The sequence below is a fragment of the Neltuma alba genome, unplaced genomic scaffold, assembly GCF_004799145.2.
Source record: "Neltuma alba isolate B1F8T4 unplaced genomic scaffold, ASM479914v2 tig00004304_pilon, whole genome shotgun sequence".
NCBI classification, from domain to species: domain Eukaryota; kingdom Viridiplantae; phylum Streptophyta; class Magnoliopsida; order Fabales; family Fabaceae; genus Neltuma; species Neltuma alba.
In genome coordinates, this window is record NW_021633649.1 from 11,753 (window position 1) to 30,394 (window position 18,642).

At 36.0% G+C, this 18,642-nt stretch overlaps 2 protein-coding genes and 1 non-coding gene across 3 annotated transcripts; 2 read left to right on the forward strand and 1 right to left on the reverse strand.

Moving 5' to 3' along the window:
- The first annotated feature begins 1,880 nt into the window (after positions 1-1,880).
- Positions 1,881-7,797, forward strand: LOC114744263 (endoplasmin homolog). Its single transcript, XM_028932448.1, has 15 exons — positions 1,881-1,989; positions 2,196-2,316; positions 2,414-2,567; positions 2,663-2,743; positions 2,919-3,030; positions 3,117-3,243; positions 3,315-3,453; positions 3,936-4,050; positions 4,203-4,405; positions 4,505-4,720; positions 4,818-4,983; positions 5,210-5,348; positions 5,450-5,600; positions 5,750-6,154; positions 7,326-7,797. The coding sequence occupies exons 1-15, from the start codon at positions 1,923-1,925 to the stop codon at positions 7,578-7,580; spliced, it is 2,451 nt and encodes an 816-aa protein (XP_028788281.1). The 5' UTR covers positions 1,881-1,922; the 3' UTR covers positions 7,581-7,797.
- A 1,902-nt stretch (positions 7,798-9,699) lies between these two features.
- TRNAL-CAA (transfer RNA leucine (anticodon CAA)) lies at positions 9,700-9,783 on the forward strand. The gene has a single exon. It is a non-coding gene; the product is annotated as a tRNA-Leu (tRNA).
- A 1,741-nt stretch (positions 9,784-11,524) lies between these two features.
- LOC114744264 (thaumatin-like protein 1) lies at positions 11,525-13,749 on the reverse strand. Its single transcript, XM_028932449.1, has 3 exons — positions 13,589-13,749; positions 12,783-13,476; positions 11,525-12,179 (listed from the first exon to the last, which is right to left on the reverse strand). Exons 1-3 carry the CDS (start codon positions 13,644-13,646, stop codon positions 11,969-11,971), a joined length of 963 nt encoding a protein of 320 aa, XP_028788282.1. The 5' UTR covers positions 13,647-13,749; the 3' UTR covers positions 11,525-11,968.
- Between the last annotated feature and the right edge of the window lie 4,893 nt (positions 13,750-18,642).

Genomic DNA, 18,642 nt, shown 5'->3' on the forward strand with positions numbered 1-18,642 from the left:
TCAATGGTACAACTAACCACCAGTTACATGATTTTTTAATTTGGATGTTTTTTAAAGAAAAGAAATTTCTTAATAGGCGACATGCACTTATTTTCAATTTGGTTCAATTGTAGAATAAATAAGTAAATTAAAATATTATTTTTCAATGTCTTTATTCTTCGAATAATTTTTAGTTCAAATGATATACTCCTCTGATCCTATTTATAGAGCAGAGAGAGAAGATATTTTTTGTCTTATTTATTGGGCACTAAGAGAAATTTTTTATATTAATGTATAATTTTACCCCTTATTTATTATTGTATTAATTTTGTTTACGTGAGGTATATTGTATATTAAATAGAGATAAAGTTGGAAAGTTATTAAATTTTAAATGAAAGTGAATGAAGTTTAATGTTTTTTTTGGAAAAATTATGTACAGGTCCCACAGAAGACAATTTATTCATCTAAGGTCCCACAAAATGTTAAAATCACTGACAGGTCCAAGGGACCTCATAGTAATATATTCTACTTGTAAAATGACATTACTGCCCCTCACATTCCAAATTCACATTTGCTCGGTCATTGCGATTTACAACCTCAGCAGCAACTATTAATAACCCAATGAGGGGGCGTTAACGACCTAAGCAGTATCCGTTAACAACTTATTTTATAGAATCATATAACCTCCACATAAGAGTAAATTATAACCAAATAGTATAATACAACAACTTTAACACTAAAATGGGAAGCTTTTTGATATTATTAAGAATTTTAACTAAACCCAATAGGATTGTAACAACATTTTAATGCGAAGATCCATTTACAACCTCAACGGTGAGTATTAATAACCCAAGGAGAACTGTTAACAACCTTAGCAGTGTCTATTAACAACTAACTTTATTGGATAATATAACTTCTAATTATAACTAACTAAATTATAACTAAATAGTATTAAAGTTAATCTTATATAGTTGTTAGAAGTTATATTATCCTATAAATTTAGTTGTTAATAGACACTGCTAAGGTTGTTAACAGTTCTCCTTAGGTTATTAATACTCACCATTGAGGTTGTAAATGGATCTTCGCATTAAAATGTTGCTATAATTCTATTGTGTTTAGTTAAAATTCTTAACGATATCAAAAAGCTTCCCATTTTAGTGTTAAAGTTGTTGTATCATACTATTTGGTTATAATTTACTCTTATGTGGAAGTTATATGATTCTATAAAGTAAGTTGTTAACGGATACTGCTTAGGTCGGTAACGCCCTCTCATTGGGTTGTTAATAGTCGCTGCTGAGGTTGTAAATTGCAATGATAGAACAAATGTGAATTTGGAATGTGAAGGGCAGTAATGTCATTTTACAAGTAGAATATATTACTCTGAGGTCCATTGGGACCTGTCAGTGATTTTAACATTTCGTGGGACTTTAGATGAATAAACTGTCTTCTGTGGAACCTGTACGTAATTTTCTCTCTCTTTTTTTTTTGTCTGTATGAAACTTGCAGAAAGTACCTTATAAATAAAATCAGAAGAGTAACAATTAAAATGAATAATAATACTTAGGAAATAGTTAAAGTTAATATCGGTAAGAATTAGACAAGTCGATAGCCAACATAAATATGATGATTTGTAATTAAATAATAATTTGCTATAAATGAATATTTGTATTTAAGAATTAAAAAGACACCTATACAATCAAGTTTAATTAATATGAAATTTATTAAACTTACTATCAAATCAATTTATCGTACAAACCTTTTGGTCGTAAAAAGAAATATGAAGATGAATCATGGATGTTAAGAGGTTTTGAAAGGGCTTAACAAAAAAAAAAAAAAACTGCACATTTATTCTGGTTTTGGCCGGGAAATGCTCAACTCGCTAGTGTTAGATCCTAGAAGGGGGCGAAGCTCGCGACTGCCTACCACGAAGTCCAAACACTACGATGAGGAAGTGGACGGTTCCTTCAGCTCTCCTTCTACTCTGTATACTCCTTCTCTTTGCCGATCAAGGTACTAGAGTTTTTAGATTCATTGATATCTTTGTTTTGTTTTTGAATACATGCTGTGCTTTTGAATATATACTGCGTTCCTTTTTAGAGCTACTTCATTCTCTTTGCTAAATACCTGGGCCTAAGCGTGGCTTAATCATTCGATCGGAGTTCGATTATCTGAGGCATTTGAAATGCGAATGTAATCGTGAATCGGCCTTGGTTTAGGTCGGAAGTTTCAGGTGAATGCCGAGGCTGATTCCGAAGGGCTTGTAGATCCACCGAAGGTGGAAGACAAGATTGGAGCTGTTCCAAATGGTCTTTCCACCGATTCTGATGTGGCCAAGAGGTTTTTTGAACTTGTTATGCATTAATATCAGTATTAATTTTATTTATTTTTTTGCTTTATATAGTTATTTCTTAAACGTATTTTATTGTGAGTGAAGGGAGGCGGAGTCGATCTCCAAGAGATCGCTTCGCAGCAACGCGGAAAAGTTTGAGTTCCAGGCGGAAGTGTCACGACTCATGGACATTATAATCAACTCCCTCTATAGTAATAAAGACATCTTCCTCAGGGAGTTGATCTCCAATGCTTCTGATGTAAGCTGTTTTCTTCTGTGATTATTTTATTTGCGAAGCCATCGCGTCAAATTTGTAACCTGAACTTGGTTTTAATGATAACTCTGCCAATCTAGGCACTGGACAAGATTAGGTTCCTCTCCCTCACAGACAAAGAGATCCTGGGCGATGGCGATAACGCTAAGCTCGAAATCCAGGTTAGTACGGTTAAATGCTCAACTTCGTGTTAACAACTGGAGGTTTGGGCCTTATACATTGAATGATGGCAATCTGACGCAATCACGACGTTAGTATTTTCTTGAGGTTGTCATGGGGCATGCATGGTTTGTACATTTTGTAGATTAAAGCATTCTATGACGTGACAAATTGCAGATTAAGTTGGACAAGGAAAAGAAGATCCTATCAATTCGAGACAGAGGTATAGGTATGACGAAGGAAGACTTAATAAAGAATTTGGGCACGATAGCAAAATCTGGAACTTCAGGTATGTTATATGTTTTGTTGTCTTCTCTAATTTCTAAATGACTTTAGATGCAGAAATATGTTAATTGAAACAGCTTATCCATGCAGCTTTCGTTGAGAAAATGCAGACAAGTGGAGATATCAACCTTATCGGACAATTTGGAGTTGGCTTCTACTCCGTGTATCTTGTGGCTGACTATGTTGAAGTCATTAGCAAACATAACGATGATAAACAGTAAGTCTTTTGGATTTGAAATTGTTTGGCTTTCATTCCCAGCATTGCCAAGAAATTTGGTTCGCTTTCAGGTATGTCTGGGAATCCAAAGCTGATGGAGCATTTGCAATATCAGAAGACACGTGGAATGAACCGTTGGGACGAGGAACTGAGATTAGGTTACACCTCAGAGAAGAGGCTGGGGAGTACTTGGAGGAGTCTAAGCTGAAAGTATGCACAAGTTATTAGCTTAATCACTATTAATTACTCAACTATAACTTAAATTAATGCCTTTTAAATTATGTTTATTTATTTGTGTACATAGTCACTGAACAGGTGGTCTTTTTAAATTAAGGGTAATGACAACATATGGGCTGTGTATGTATAGAAGCTGATAGTTTTTATCTTTCACAACAATTAATAATAGAGTTGTCTTCCCATGGCGGATTTTGTACTGTATTATAGTTTCTGCACCTCTTTTTGCCCTTCAGTATATTGTTATGGATTAAACAACTAGCCATTCTCTCCGTTGGCACTTTCCTTCTTGTTGCTCACCCATTTTTTAATTGTTACGATAATGGTTTTCTTGTAAGGTGAGTGCCTCAGTGTTTCACGAAGGGATTTGAGGCTAATTAAGGACTTGGGCTTGAATAAATTGTTGAGCTGGTTCTATTGAAGACTGAAGCATGACTCAATATTTATTCATTTAACAGGAATTGGTGAAGAAATACTCTGAATTTATCAACTTCCCTATCTATATTTGGGCAAGCAAAGAAGTTGATGTGGAGGTGCCTGCTGATGAAGAGGAAGAGGAAGAGGAACCATCATGTATGTAAAACTGAAAAACTCGGTCGTGTGATTTTTCTTTTGGAAACACTTGTTTTAGAATCTACTCTAGTGTTTGTCCATTAACTTGCGTATGTGGGTGTATTCTTTTCATATGCTGCTGTCTTTCTTACCTTATTTTGCTCCATAAACAGCTGAAAGCAGCTCCTCCAAGGAAGATGGTGGGGATGAAGATGCTGAGAAAAGTGAAGATGAAGAACAAAAGCCTAAGACAAAGACAGTGAAGGAAACAACGTATGAGTGGGAACTTTTGAATGATGTGAAAGCTGTGTGGCTGCGGAACCCTAAGGAGGTTACTGATGAAGAATACATCAAATTCTACCACTCTCTTGCCAAGGTATATTACCTACTTAATTAGCTATGGGATGTTAAAGGTGTTATAAGGGATTTTACTTCACCATGAAGTTGCTTAAGTAGTGAATTTACTGCTGTGCAGGACTTTAGTGATGAGAAACCTTTAGCATGGAGTCACTTTACTGCCGAAGGTGATGTTGAGTTCAAGGCAATACTGTTTGTACCACCTAAGGCTCCTCACGATTTATACGAAAGTTATTATAATGCAAACAAATCCGGCCTGAAGTTGTATGTTAGAAGAGTATTTATTTCAGATGAATTTGATGAATTGTTGCCAAAATACCTTAGCTTTTTGAAGGTATATACCTCATTGCTTTGTTACTGCTGCTTGTTACATTTTATGAAGATGAGTATTTTTCATTTTCTTGACATGTATATTTTGACATTGGGCGCAGGGACTTGTTGATTCTGACACCTTGCCACTTAATGTATCACGAGAAATGCTTCAACAACATAGTAGTCTAAAGACAATCAAGAAAAAACTCATCAGGAAAGCCCTTGATATGATTCGTAGGATCGCAGAAGAGGATCCTGATGAGTCCTCAGACCCAGAAAAGAAAGGTATGGTGTGATTAGACTAATGCTTCAGTGTTCCAGCATCTGAACCCTCTTTTCTATTGGGATTTTCAAGTCTGTTCAACTCTTCTATGACTGGCAAAATACTAGCCTATCATGCAAAAGTTTTGGTTTATCTTCGCTTTGTTCAATGTTCCGAAGTGCTGTACAAGCCTTTGTTAAGTTTATTAACTTATTTTGCACTTTCACTGATGTTGGATGGTTGATGCAGACGAGAAGCCCCTGGAGGATGATCCGAAGAGAGGTCAATATACTAAATTCTGGAATGAATTTGGGAAGTCTATTAAACTGGGTATCATTGAGGATGCCGCCAACAGAAATCGTTTGGCTAAACTACTTAGATTCGAGAGGTGCCTTTCTTCATTTTCTTTTTGAAATTTTTCTGTGGGGTACTTTGGCAACATGTTATTGATCCTGGTCACTTGTTGACAATTTAATTGAACTCTTGCAGCACCAAGTCTGAGGGTAAATTGACTTCTCTAGATCAGTATATCTCTGGAATGAAATCTGGACAGAAGGATATCTTTTACATTACTGGAAGCAGTAAAGAACAATTAGAAAAATCTCCATTTCTTGAGCGGCTTAAAAAGAAAAACTATGAGGTACTCATGATTTTTTTGGAGTTTTTTTACCTAGTCATACTAGGATTTGTTATTCTTTCTCAAATTTGGAACACTTTTACCTTTCTATTCTGGTTTGAAGGAACATGATATCATGTCTTCTAAATGCACTAGTTTTTCAACTGCTGCAGGTTATTTTCTTCACTGATCCTGTGGACGAATACTTGATGCAATACCTGATGGATTATGAAGACAAAAAGTTCCAAAATGTTTCCAAGGAGGGACTGAAACTTGGGAAGGATACAAAGACCAAGGAACTGAAGGAGTCCTTCAAGGATCTGACCAAGTGGTGGAAGAAGGCCCTTTCCAGTGAGAATGTAGATGACGTGAAGATATCCAACCGTTTGGACAACACACCTTGTGTGGTAGTGACGTCAAAATATGGTTGGAGTGCTAATATGGAGAGAATCATGCAATCTCAAACGTTATCAGATGCTAGCAAGCAAGCATACATGCGTGGCAAGAGGGTTCTTGAGATCAATCCCAGGCACCCTATCATCAAGGAGCTCCGGGAGAGAGTGGCAAACAACCCTGAGGTACGTTCCAGATTGAATTCCTCTAGCTGCTTTCAGTTGCGGATATATTTATCACTTGATTATTAGTAATAATAAATTCTGCTTTTTATCAACCCAAAAAAAATATGCTTGTTGTCATTCACCTTGGGGGAAAAAATAGATTCTGCTTGTTATTATTGAATGATAGAGCTAAGCTCCCTTTTCTTTTTAATCTTCCCTGAATGTTGCAAAATAGTCTAATCTCCACTTTTCTTTTCTTTTCTTTTCTTTTTTTAGGTAAAAAATCTCCATTATTTATTTTAGAAAGGTCTCTACTGGGGCCAAAACCAAAAAAAGAATATTTTCAGTTTGATACGCACTAGGACAGAATAAACGGATAAATGCTCCTGGACTGTGATTAATACTCAAAATAGGCTCCCTTGTTATGGCAAGGGAAGCGTTACAGCAACAAAATAGCGACAACAAATAGGAATACACTCACGGTTCACTCCTGGCTTTCGAGAGGCCAGCCCTCTCCTCTCCTCACTCACTACACTAAAAAATAATCCATATCTCTCCCCTGCACCCCCCCAACGTCTCTAATACAAAATATGCTACAGAGTCCCCAAAATAACCCTAAAGTAAAAGGTAACAGCTAACAGCATTCCCAGGCCACCTAGGATGTCGTCCCTTACTCCAAAATGGTAGGAATACCAAGTCAACTCGCTGAACCAGCAAAAGGTGTGTTTCCTTTATCAAGCATTCTGCCATATTTCCTTTTATAGGTGTGGTCAGCAAAGGTGAATGTATCACAGTTCCTTCCCAATTTTTCTATTTGCCGTATGTATGTTACCATGTTTTCTCATCTGTGCATATGGTGATACAAAAGCTTAGCTCTACGGAGTAATTTTCAGTATTGGGCACCGGCACTCCTTTGTCCAATTTCATGAGTTACGTTCAATTTGCTTCTTTGTGGAATGATCGATTATGTAATTCTTGTCAATCCTTTTTCTAATACTATCAGCATTCCATGAGTTCTGTCATAAACTTGCTTTTGTTGGTAGCGTTAGACCCCATTGAAATAATAAATTTCCCCCCTCTTAAGCCACCGCATTGTGATTTGAATAGGAAAGTTGTCAAATAATACCTCCTGGTTTGTGGCCAGAGGAATTGAAGTCCCGAATTTGACATGACACATTTACTTGCCTTTCAGGATGAGAGCGTGAAACAAACGGCGCAGCTGGTGTACCAGACTGCCCTCCTTGAAAGCGGCTTCCTGCTAAATGACCCTAAGGATTTTGCCTCTCGCATTTATGATTCAGTGAAGTCTAGCTTAGACATCAGTCCTGATGCAACAGTTGAAGAGGAAGATGATGCTGCTGAAGCTGAGGCTGCAAGTGATGCAAAAGAAGCTGCCGCTTCTTCAAGGGCCGAAGATGATGATGATGATGTCAAGGACGAGCTGTAGACCTGCTAGGTGCCAAGGTGGACAGAACGACGAATTTCTATGACTCTGCCTTCCTTTTACTTTCTGATTTTTGGTTTAGCTTCTTGGGGTAAATCTTTAGAACCTTCCGGCATAAGTTTTGATTCCGCATAAAGCTGGTAAAATGAAGAGATTAGCCGTAAAATTGTAGTCACTGTTTATTTCGAAGTTATGCCTTAGTAAACTATTTCAGATTGGATGCTGGTGCAACAGTGAATCGTCCCTGGCGTTTGTTTCTGATCATCAGCACCGAATTAGGCCAACCCCGCCCAACCCCACAACCACCACCACCACCCCCCCCCCCCCCCCCCAAAAAAAAAGGGGAAAGAAAACGAAAAAAGCCTGTGGGCTTTCGGGATGGAAATGGGATTCTGTGCGGTGCTCAGCAGCATCCGATTCCTTCATATCTCACATAACGCATGCGGGTATGCTTTATTTTGTCCAATCAGAAGTTTTGGTTTGCTCTTGGAAATAAGATTCGTAAGGCTGTTGGGCTGCACCACGGTTAAAGATTTCAGTAGGCATGGGCTATGTGAGTAGTAAGCATGATGCTCGCAATAGCAGAATATTTAAAGAAAAAAATGAAGTACGTACTAGGATTTTTGGGCGTGTCCCATGAGAATTTCTCGAATCAAAGTTCTTGCCAGACTTGCAGTGTTTAGCAAATGACCTCATGGCCTGCTACCAAATTCATTTATCCCTTTTTTTTTGTTTTTGAAAAAGAACTTTTAACCGAAACACCAATCGGGAAAAGGGCACCTGTTCTTCACCTTATTCATCATCTTGCCCAGCTTTTGGAAAACACTATAATGACTCCTATCTATCCTTATAGTTCGTGGGGTTAAAAAGTTGATCGATGTTACTAGTAAGGCTTGAGGCAGGGTAAGCATTGATTGGTTTTATTGCACTGGAATCAGTTGGGTTTGAACATGAGCAACATGATTGAGGCAGCGTGGCGTAAAATTGCAGCAAGGTTGAGCGACCTACGAGTGCCCACCTCATTATTAAGATTGGAAGCCAAGCAAAGAAAGCACTCATTTTCCGGTGTGAGGTTCATCAGAACTCATGAGATCTCTTTAGAAATTTAAAATAAAGCAACATCATAATTATGGCGTCCTTCATTAAGTTAATAGAGTGAACGAAGCAAAGTAACACAAGGTCGACGAGTTGGAGGACACTACAATCAAATAGTTGGGCATTCCATGGACAAATGTTCTTTTTTTATATAATTTAGAGATTAACTAAGTTTAATCTATTCCCACAATATTCGACGTTGTATATCATTAATGCCCATCAAATATTCTATTTTCTTCTCCTTTTCTGTCTCAATTTCTTTCTTTCAAGTCACAATTTACACCTTTTGATTTTCTAGTGTATTTCCAATTGCTTTTACCTTTTCGGGGTCAGACATCTCTACGTCGATGTTGATTGATTATGCTTTCGTGCAAGACCTCTTAACTACGCTTGAAAGCTTCATATGGCCACCCTAAAAATGGAATCCTTATAATTCATTCGATTATTTGTTATCACGCATGGTTCTTATTTTCACTTTTTTTTTTAGCAAAAAAAAAAAGTGTAGGGAATTGTCCCAACTTGTGACTTCAAGTTCAAGACAGTATAACGTTGTTCACCTACCTAAAGTATCTTGACTACTGTAGGGGGAACAGCCCGTTTTCAAATGCTGTATTGGATATGTTTTAAGGTTTCTCGTCGCATTTTTTTCTCCTATGACTTTTCTTCACATGCTTACCTAGAGCCAAGTTTCAACTTTCAAAGAATCTCCCGGCATTGTGCTCTCTGGAAGGAAATGTTTTATTTTGTTGGCCACAATAAATTTTTTTCTCACTTTAACAAAGCGTCTAAAATCAAGGTAAAGATTTGTATTAACACGCGCGCACATCATATTTTGTTAAAATGTCATAAATAAACAGCTAGTGTAAAACTTCAAGAAATAAACTAAAATTTTGAATTAATTATAATTTTTATTTTTCTGTATTTATCATATTTATCATATTTTATAATATTTAATTTGTGAAATTTTCAATTTTGTAAAAAAAAATAAATAATATCAACTAAAATTGTTAAAACCTGAGGCGTCAAAGTCAGGATGGCCGAGTGGTCTAAGGCGCCAGACTCAAGTTCTGGTCCTCGTGAGAGGGCGTGGGTTCAAATCCCACTTCTGACATGTTATTCCTTCATTTTACTTTTGGAGTGTGCCTTACGCCACGGGGGGCCCAGTTAAAAAAATAATGATCTGAATTCTGGATCATTTGGAAACCCAGTAAAGAATTGGCTGTGTTTGGTAATTTGGTGCATGTGATTGTCAGAACGGTTAAAAAGGCAAGAGGAGACACGAGAGATGGGACACAACTTGATCCACTGGTAGTATTTAAATATGATTATATATGCACCCGTATTTGCCACTTGGTACTGGTAATTCTTGTTTTTGACCAGTTGGTACTGGTAATTCTATATAAATCATGGCAGTCATGACATATTACATACCCACTCTGAATCCGATTACTCATAAATTGGCTTTCACAAACCACACCGCTCCTAACAATTAATACTATATTCCCCCCATTAGAATATGTAATCCTCTCACATCACAGAGTGGGAATCTACTAGGTGTTGGGCTCATCTGGCATCAAGTCAACTTCACGTGACTCATTTTAGGGCCATAGTTTCACATCACGTGGCTCATAATTGAGAGGTCAAACCACTATACATCAAGCAGCAGGTGGTAGCAGATGAGGCGGACACAGAAGACCATCATCCATGATCCATGGCATCCAATGAATGGATGACGCAATTATATAATAGTCCTCTGATCCTAAATATAATATTCATTTTATAATACAATTTGCATTATAAGATGGGTTTTATATTTAGAACCGGGGAAGTATAATCTCATTTTCATTTTTGAATTCAATGATTCAATACCATCCAATAATTCAACCATAATAATAGTAATAATTTAAAGCAGAGAATAAAAACGGCTTGGTTGTGAGACATTGGTGACTTTCCACCATTCAAAAATGTCGCCAAGGGTGCACTACAGTTACCGATGTGACGTCAATAAAATTAAAAGTGACCCAAAGATGTTGATCGCTGCCTGCACCCAAATTGGCCCATACCATTATGTCCCATCAAAAAAGCATGCTTCCTGATGGATTAGTCCAAACACTAATCACACATTATCATTTCGTTTTGCCCTTAATGCCATAAATAATTCAATCCAAAAGTGAACTAACGAATCGATGCTTCTCTGGTCATCTGATTTACGTTTTAGTTTTTAGAAGGAGAGTCGAAAAAGTACTCAATTCTTTTTATTACGAATCATTCTTATAACTGCTCTTTTCTTACTAATCCATCATGAGAGCTTAATTTATGTTATCCGATCTTGCGTGGCTCATTTTTCCCCATCGCTGCCGACAAAAACTATAGCGTATACAATGGGACAAATTGAGCCGTAATGTGAGACATTTCACGCCACATGTCCGCTAAAATACCATCTCATCTCGTCTTTTAATGGAGTCATACATTCTCGAATCAATAAAATAAATCCCATCGCCCGCAGTATTATACTCCATATATATATATATATATATATATATTAGTTCCGGTTCTAATTATAAGAGCTATTTGATTAATTTAAGAAAATTAAAAAAGTAAGTTGAGTTAGTTATTTATTCTAAATAGATATTATTTTTCTTAAAATATCTTTAATGATCAAGTGTATTGACTAAAATTATTATTATTAGAAGAACTATTTTTAAAAAAAATAAATATAAGAGACAAAGTATATTGGAGTCTCATAATTAAAATCAAAATAAAAATCAAACGATGTTTTATATTAAGGATATGAGGTAGTATATAGGTAATTATATATCTAAGCTGGCAAATATATATTAAAAGCTAGAAATGGGAATAAAAAAGGAATAATAAAATAAACTAAAATGAATACCCTCTCTCTCCCACCCTCGCTTTCGCTCGCCTCATGATCGTACTCTGAGTATGAATTTTTTTTTTTTTTTGGTACAACCCTGAGTATGAATTGTTTTTGAGCCTTGAGGAAGATGAGGCGTCATAGCCGAATTGACGAGTGAGCATGACAGGCAGTGTCGTCACTCGTGGACCCTCACAGAGCCTTCTAGGCCCATGCTGCCCAACTGATCAAGATAATGAATGTGTGGTGGGCCGGGCCGGGCCGAACAAAACAAATATTATTTGTTTGTTTTTGGAAAAAAATGAAGGAGCTGAGAGATCATCCTGGGTTCACACCTCCACCTCCTGGTATAACACTGTTGCTTCTACTCCTACTATTGTACATGTACTCCGATGACGAATTATTATTTGGCTGGATGGAATCAGAATCCCCAGAGGGACACAGCTACAGTGATTATGCCGGCGAGGATTTGGGATCGGAACACGTGGATGCACGTGGAGGCTGACATCAAGCTTTGATCAAAAGCAGCGCCTTCATACACCATGGGGCTGTTTGTGTCCACCGTCGTCGGCGAGGTCGGAGCTTGCGGAGGAGATGGGCTGTCCGTGTTTTGCCCTTGCGACGCTTTCTGGCTGCAATTCACACATCACCACCAAATTACATTCACTTCATGTAACTCATTATCTACCAACACACAAGTCGCAAATAGTTTTCCTTTTCTTTTTTATCGCTTTCCAAACAAATCAATGCCATTATTATAACGTTATGAAATCCACCACCGATCAATAACGTTTCCCCAGAAAGGAAATGGAAGCCATGTGCATCTTATTCTATTTTAATCATTCTCTAACTCCAAGTAATGTCATATTATTGAGATTCGAGAAAAGTACTACTGTGCATCTCCCCCTCTGGTAAAGAATAAGATCCCTGGCTCTGATGGGCCCAGGAACATATGCTTAAAAACCAAACAAAATGTACTGTGCATTAGCTAATAAAAAGGTTGGGCCGCTGAAAGAGACAGAAACCAAAAGTGTGGATGAATTACACACAAACGTTCATATTTATTCCGATTTCCCAAACGAGGCTTTTTGGTGATAAGGTTCTTTTAATGAGTTAGTCCGGTCCTAAATATAAATTTTTATACTAATATATATGTATCAAGATTTTATATTTAAGACAGGATTAATTACTTATTAAAATGAATAGCAATTGGAGGATGAGGAAATGAATCCAACCTGGTGTTGGGTGACGGACAAAAGGTGATCGTATAATCGGCAGACGCACATGTGAACGTGCTTGTTTTGTCGTCGTAGGCGTAGCTGTAGGCGCGTGGGCACGCCTTCTTGAATATCTGCGAGTATGACGACGGCTTGCAGGTGTTCGGAGATCCATACGAGCCGCTGCAACAGTACTGCGGCGAGCCGAACGCTTCGCACGCGCTCTTGCACGCCACCCCTTCCGTTCCGTCCTCGCTCATCACCTTTAGCTCTGAAGGGCATGCGCCGTTCAGATCCGCCACACACCCTGTGTTCGTGCAGTTGTCACCGGAGCCACCTTGCGGAACCACCATCATAGGTACGTTGTATCCGTCTACCAAGCTCACATCGAAGAAATCAAGCCCTCCCGCTCCATCTAAAGTGAATTCCGCCAACGTCGCCGGCGGAGAGGCCCCTTTTCCTCCGCATTCCAGTCTCCCGGAGCCACAGTCACCTGTGACACAGCTAAACTTGCCGGTGGAGTCTTGGGAGCATTGAGTTCGGCCCCAGAAACGGCCACCCCAAGAAGTTGGTGTGGAGATGGTCTTTGACTCGCCGGTCTGAAGAACAAAACCAGTGGAGGGAAGAGGAGAAACTCCGGCGTTTGAAAGAATGCCCGGCCAAACTGTGTAGCCACATTTGTTAACTATGGTGAATGTCGTTGAAGAAACCCCTGCAAATTGTATTCCCGAGATATTACATTAAACCATATCTGAGCTGACAAGAATATAAACGAAATCAAAAATTTGTTTCTTCAAATCTGATGTCACCACAGTCAAAATTACCTGACACGGATAAGTGAAGTGTTAGCAGTAACGAAAATAATAGTGTTAGCTGTTCCATATATTTGGATGAGAAGAAATCAATCTTGTTATGAAATAATGAATGTAGAAGAGGATAGTGGCTAATGGAGTAGAAACCAGTTCTATCCTAATTCTTCTTCTCTATGGCAGTTAGGGGGATGATAGGTTGAGTGGTGAGGAAATTTATAGACACTTAGACAGAAAAGCATTGGGCCGAATTGTTTTTGTATTTTACCAAAATTTTCACTTGGCCACTTGGGGCCCCAGTGGACGTCTGAGTTCTACGGTTCGTTAAAAAGCCTGGCCGCCAGAGTAACGGTCAGAACTCAGTAATTGAATACTCCCTCCGTTCTTTATTATAAGAGACAATTACAAAGTATATCATGTTCCTTGTTATAAGAGATACTCATAGGTTGTCTCAAATTTTGTGTGTTGATTTCCTATTTTACCCCTATTTAATTACTCATATTACTCATATAATTGTATTTAATTCCCATTCGTTCTCTCTCCCACCCATTATCTCTCTTTCACATAAATGAGGGTATTGTTGGCAAAAATATTACACTCTTTACATATTTATTGCACCTAACTAATTTTAACTAATTTTTTGAATAATGTAATTTAGTTAATTGTATCTTATAAAAAGGAACGGAGGGAGTACTATCTAATATTTATTAGTATTCCGATTCTTAATAAAACCTATTTAACTAATTTGATTAGATTAAAAAAAATTAGGTAAATTAGTTAATTATAAGAAATGTCACACGTTTTTCCTAAAATACCATAATCATCTTTCTTAATATCTCCTCTTTCTCTTCTACTTGATTATGATTGAGGAAGTATCCATATGGGTAATTTAGAGAAAATTGAAAAATATGATAAATGGGTCTTATATTTAGGACCAAAACTAACTCAACAATTGGATCCTATATTAAGGATCAAAGGAGTATAAGATTTTGTTTAACTTTTATTTTGATCCTAAATATAAGATCCTAATTTACTTTATCTCTTATATTTATGTTTTTTTTCCAAGATAGTCCTTCAAACAATAATAGTTCTAACCAATACACTTGATTAACAAGGATATTTTAGAAAAGATAACACATATTTATTACACATAACTAGCTTAACTTCTTTTCTTAATCTCCTCAAATTAGTCAATTAGCTCTTATAAATAGGACCGAAAATAGTACTTTATAATTTTTATACTACCCTCCTTAATATAAAAACTAGTTGACTAATTTAAGTAGATTGAAAAAATTAGTTAAATTAGTTATTTATAATAAATAGGTGTTGTTTTTTTTAAATACTACCTCCGATCCTAATTATAAGAGCTAGTTGATTGATTTGAGAAGATTAAGAAAACAAGTTAAGTTAGTTATTTGTAATAAATAGATGTTGTCTTTCCTAAAATATCCTTGCTAATCAAGTATATTTGTTAAAACTATTATTATTAGAAGAACTACCTTAAAAAAAATAGATAAATATAAGAGATAAAATAAATTGGGATCTTATATATAGGACCAAAATAAAAGTCAAACAATGTCTTATATTAAGGATCGAAGGCAGTATCTTTATTAATCAAGTATATTAATTAGTACTGCTATTATTACAAAGACTATTTTAAAAAAATAAATATAAGAAATAAAATGAATTAAAATTTTATACTACCTCTGGTCCTTAATACAGGACCTTGTTTGATTTTTATTTTGGTCCTAAATATAAGACATCAATCCACTTTGTCTCTCATATTGATGCATTTCTTCATATGGTAGCCCTTCTAACAATGGTAGTTTTAACCAATATACTTGATTAGCAAGGATATTTTAGAAAAGATAATACTTATTTATTACTAATAATTAACTTAATTTTTTTCTTAATCTTTTTAAATTAGTCAATTAGTTCTTATAATTAAAACCGAAAATAGTATTTTAAAATAAAATGAATTTTTATATTAATCACGAGAGAGAGAGAGAGAGAGTAGTTAACTAACGTTCTTCCCTTTCCCATGTTTTGTTGGTTTTTGGTGATCTGCCCTTGAGTTTGGTAAATCATAGGACTATTACCCACACCACACAAATGGAGAACGAGTTTCTCACTCTCTTGCCATTAACGATGGACATGGAGCCCACAACGTTGAAAAGGGTGTTAAATTTTCAATGAACTTCCACAGCACCCCGCACGCACAGCCTCTCTCGCAACCCTTTTTCTTTTTCTTTTTCTCCTCCTTTGCTTTTCTCCAACCCTATCGCGACATTGCTGACATGAAAAATTATTTATAGCTGCTTTTTTATATCAAGTAATTATAAGTACGTTTGTGTAAGTAAAAAAAAAAAAAAACTTCCTTCACAAGTTTGTTTCATATTTTGTAAATTATAATTAAAATTTCAGAACATATATATATTGGAGATTAAAAATTGCACGGGGATTATTTATGTTTCATGGTCAACCTTGTGAACATGAATTCTTATAATTTCTTAACCTGTCATGGATTATTATAATAAATAAATAAGAACCCCGTAGTTTTGGCAATGGGGATGATTTGTTAGAACAGTTGAGGATAGCCTCACCTTCCCGAAATTGCGGTGTGGAAATTCCTGGCGTTGTTGAACTATTTCCAATTCCATCGTACTTTCTGGGGAATTAGGCTTTCTTTTCCTTTTAGTCACACCAGAAAACAACAACTCGATCGGAGGATATGAATCTCTTTTGAAAATCCATGGCCCTTAAAAATATCTATGAGAAATAACAGGCGAGTTTACAAATATCTGGCTTTAATATAATTTGAAATCAGCATATGACTTGAATCTTTGAAGGTAGATTCTGATCAGGGTCTATTAAGCTCTTGTTATTGTCTTTCTCTGATGACACCAGGCATATAAATTTCCTTAAGTAAGGACTCTTCGTAAAATATAATTCCTTTTTAATTTTTAATGACATGTTAATTTAGATGTGCTTTAATCATATGAGCATATGGTAAAGTGTCTGCATCGGAGATTATCATCAAGCCATATCATTCACAATCGAGTTATTAATAAGCAACTATACTAATGATTGGAGTGGCTGGGTGTAATCTAATATGCAAGAATGTTTCTCATGTTGAGCATGATGATTAGTTTATCTCAGTTCTGTCTTTTTCTTGGTTGACTAGACTGTTAATTAAACAGTTGATTTTAATTTTCTTGTTAATAAACGACACAGAAGAGGATTTTCAAGGCCATTTCCTCAGGTATCTCGATTAAATTTTCTAAGATTGATAATAGAGAAGAAGAAGAAAGACTGCTACATTTGTCCGATTACACCAAACAAAAGAGTATAGGGTCTTATACTCATATGTTAGGCTATAACAAACAAGTATGATGCTAGATATACTCGTCTGGTCAGGTGACCGGACGAGTATATTAGGCCTATACTGGACCAGACGAGTATCCGGCCCAAATACTCTATAAACCCCCTAAAAGTTTAATTTAATGCATCGAATATGATTGATCATCGCTTATACGTTATTATCCTTTTGTCTCTTCTTTTGGTTGACAAAATCGGTAATTAAATGACTGATTGATTTTTCTTATTAGTTAATTGCACAAAAAGGAATTTTCAATGTCATAGAAGAGGATTTTCAAGGCCATTTCCTCAGGTGTCTCAATTAAATTTTGTTTGAGAAGTGAGTCCCACTGTGTGTCTGTGTGGTGTGAAGAGAAACTCTAACTCCTAAAAGCTTAATTTAATGCATCGAATATGATTCATCGTGGCAATACGTGATCATCCTTTTTGCGTGATTATATATATATATATACACATACACACACACACATATATGTTTGTGCACGGATGTATGATTGATTTATCACGATTTTGTCTTTTCTTTTGGTCGATAAATAATCGTAATTAAAAGGCTGATTAATTTTTCTTACTCCCTTCGATTCAAAATACTTTTTTAGTTCTATTTATAAGACACTTCAGAATATTTTACACAAACAAAAAATCTTAAACTGTGTTAACTCTGTCTTAAAACATAACAACTTTTCAATCTTACCCCTATGTAATACTTTAAAAATAAAAAGAATAAAAATATTAAATACTCCATTTACATTTATTGATGGGTGGAAAGAATTAAATAACATCGCATCCTGCACAGATAAACACCGAACTTAAATGCCTTAGTGGCCCTTAATCAACCAATCATTTTCAAAGATAATGAACCAATCATGTTTTAAGACAGTGCTCTGTACGGATTGGTGGTCCTATGTAAAGCAAAATTTTATACTATGCGTATGAACGCGAATGTGGCGCGGGAAGTGTGAAAAATCTCTTTAAAAGATGGCGACTTCACGGTTTGAAATAATTTCATGCCTACACGTTCTAGTGAATCCTCCACAACCAAGTCATATACTCCACCTCTATTAAAAAATTCATGATCTTTGTTCGTGTCACCATGTGAAAGGAATTAGATGACTAGAGTTTTTTTTTTTCCCAAGAATTAGAACTAATGACATCGAAAGAAAAAAAACAGAAGAGGTGAATAAAAAGAGAGACAGAGGAGTGGAAAAGATGAATAGAGCGAGAGAAAGAGAGAGCCAGTGGAAAAGACGGGAATAATGGCATTGGAAGAAGACAAAATCAAAGGATACTTAGCATTGGAGAGAGGAACGAAGAAAATGTACGAACCATGCAAAGGGAGCAAGCGTTAGAAATTTATAAGGACAATTCTGTACATCTACGTTAAAAATTACATTAGGTGCCCTGTATAAAAAACCAAAATTTACACGCTTTTTATTCTATAAATAAGACCTGAGGAGTATAGCCAAGTTTTATTAGAGGGGCTTTTTTTTTAATAAGATAACAGTCATTTCTGTATAAGTATTTAATAAGTATTTAATGAGTTTGTTTCAATTACCCAAATATATTCTCTTTCCTCTTTAATTCATTTATTACATTTTTTACTTATTATCTTAATTAATAAGGACATATTTGAATAAAAAATACATACCTTATATGTTTATTGTTTTAAATGAATTTTAACTGATTTCTTAATA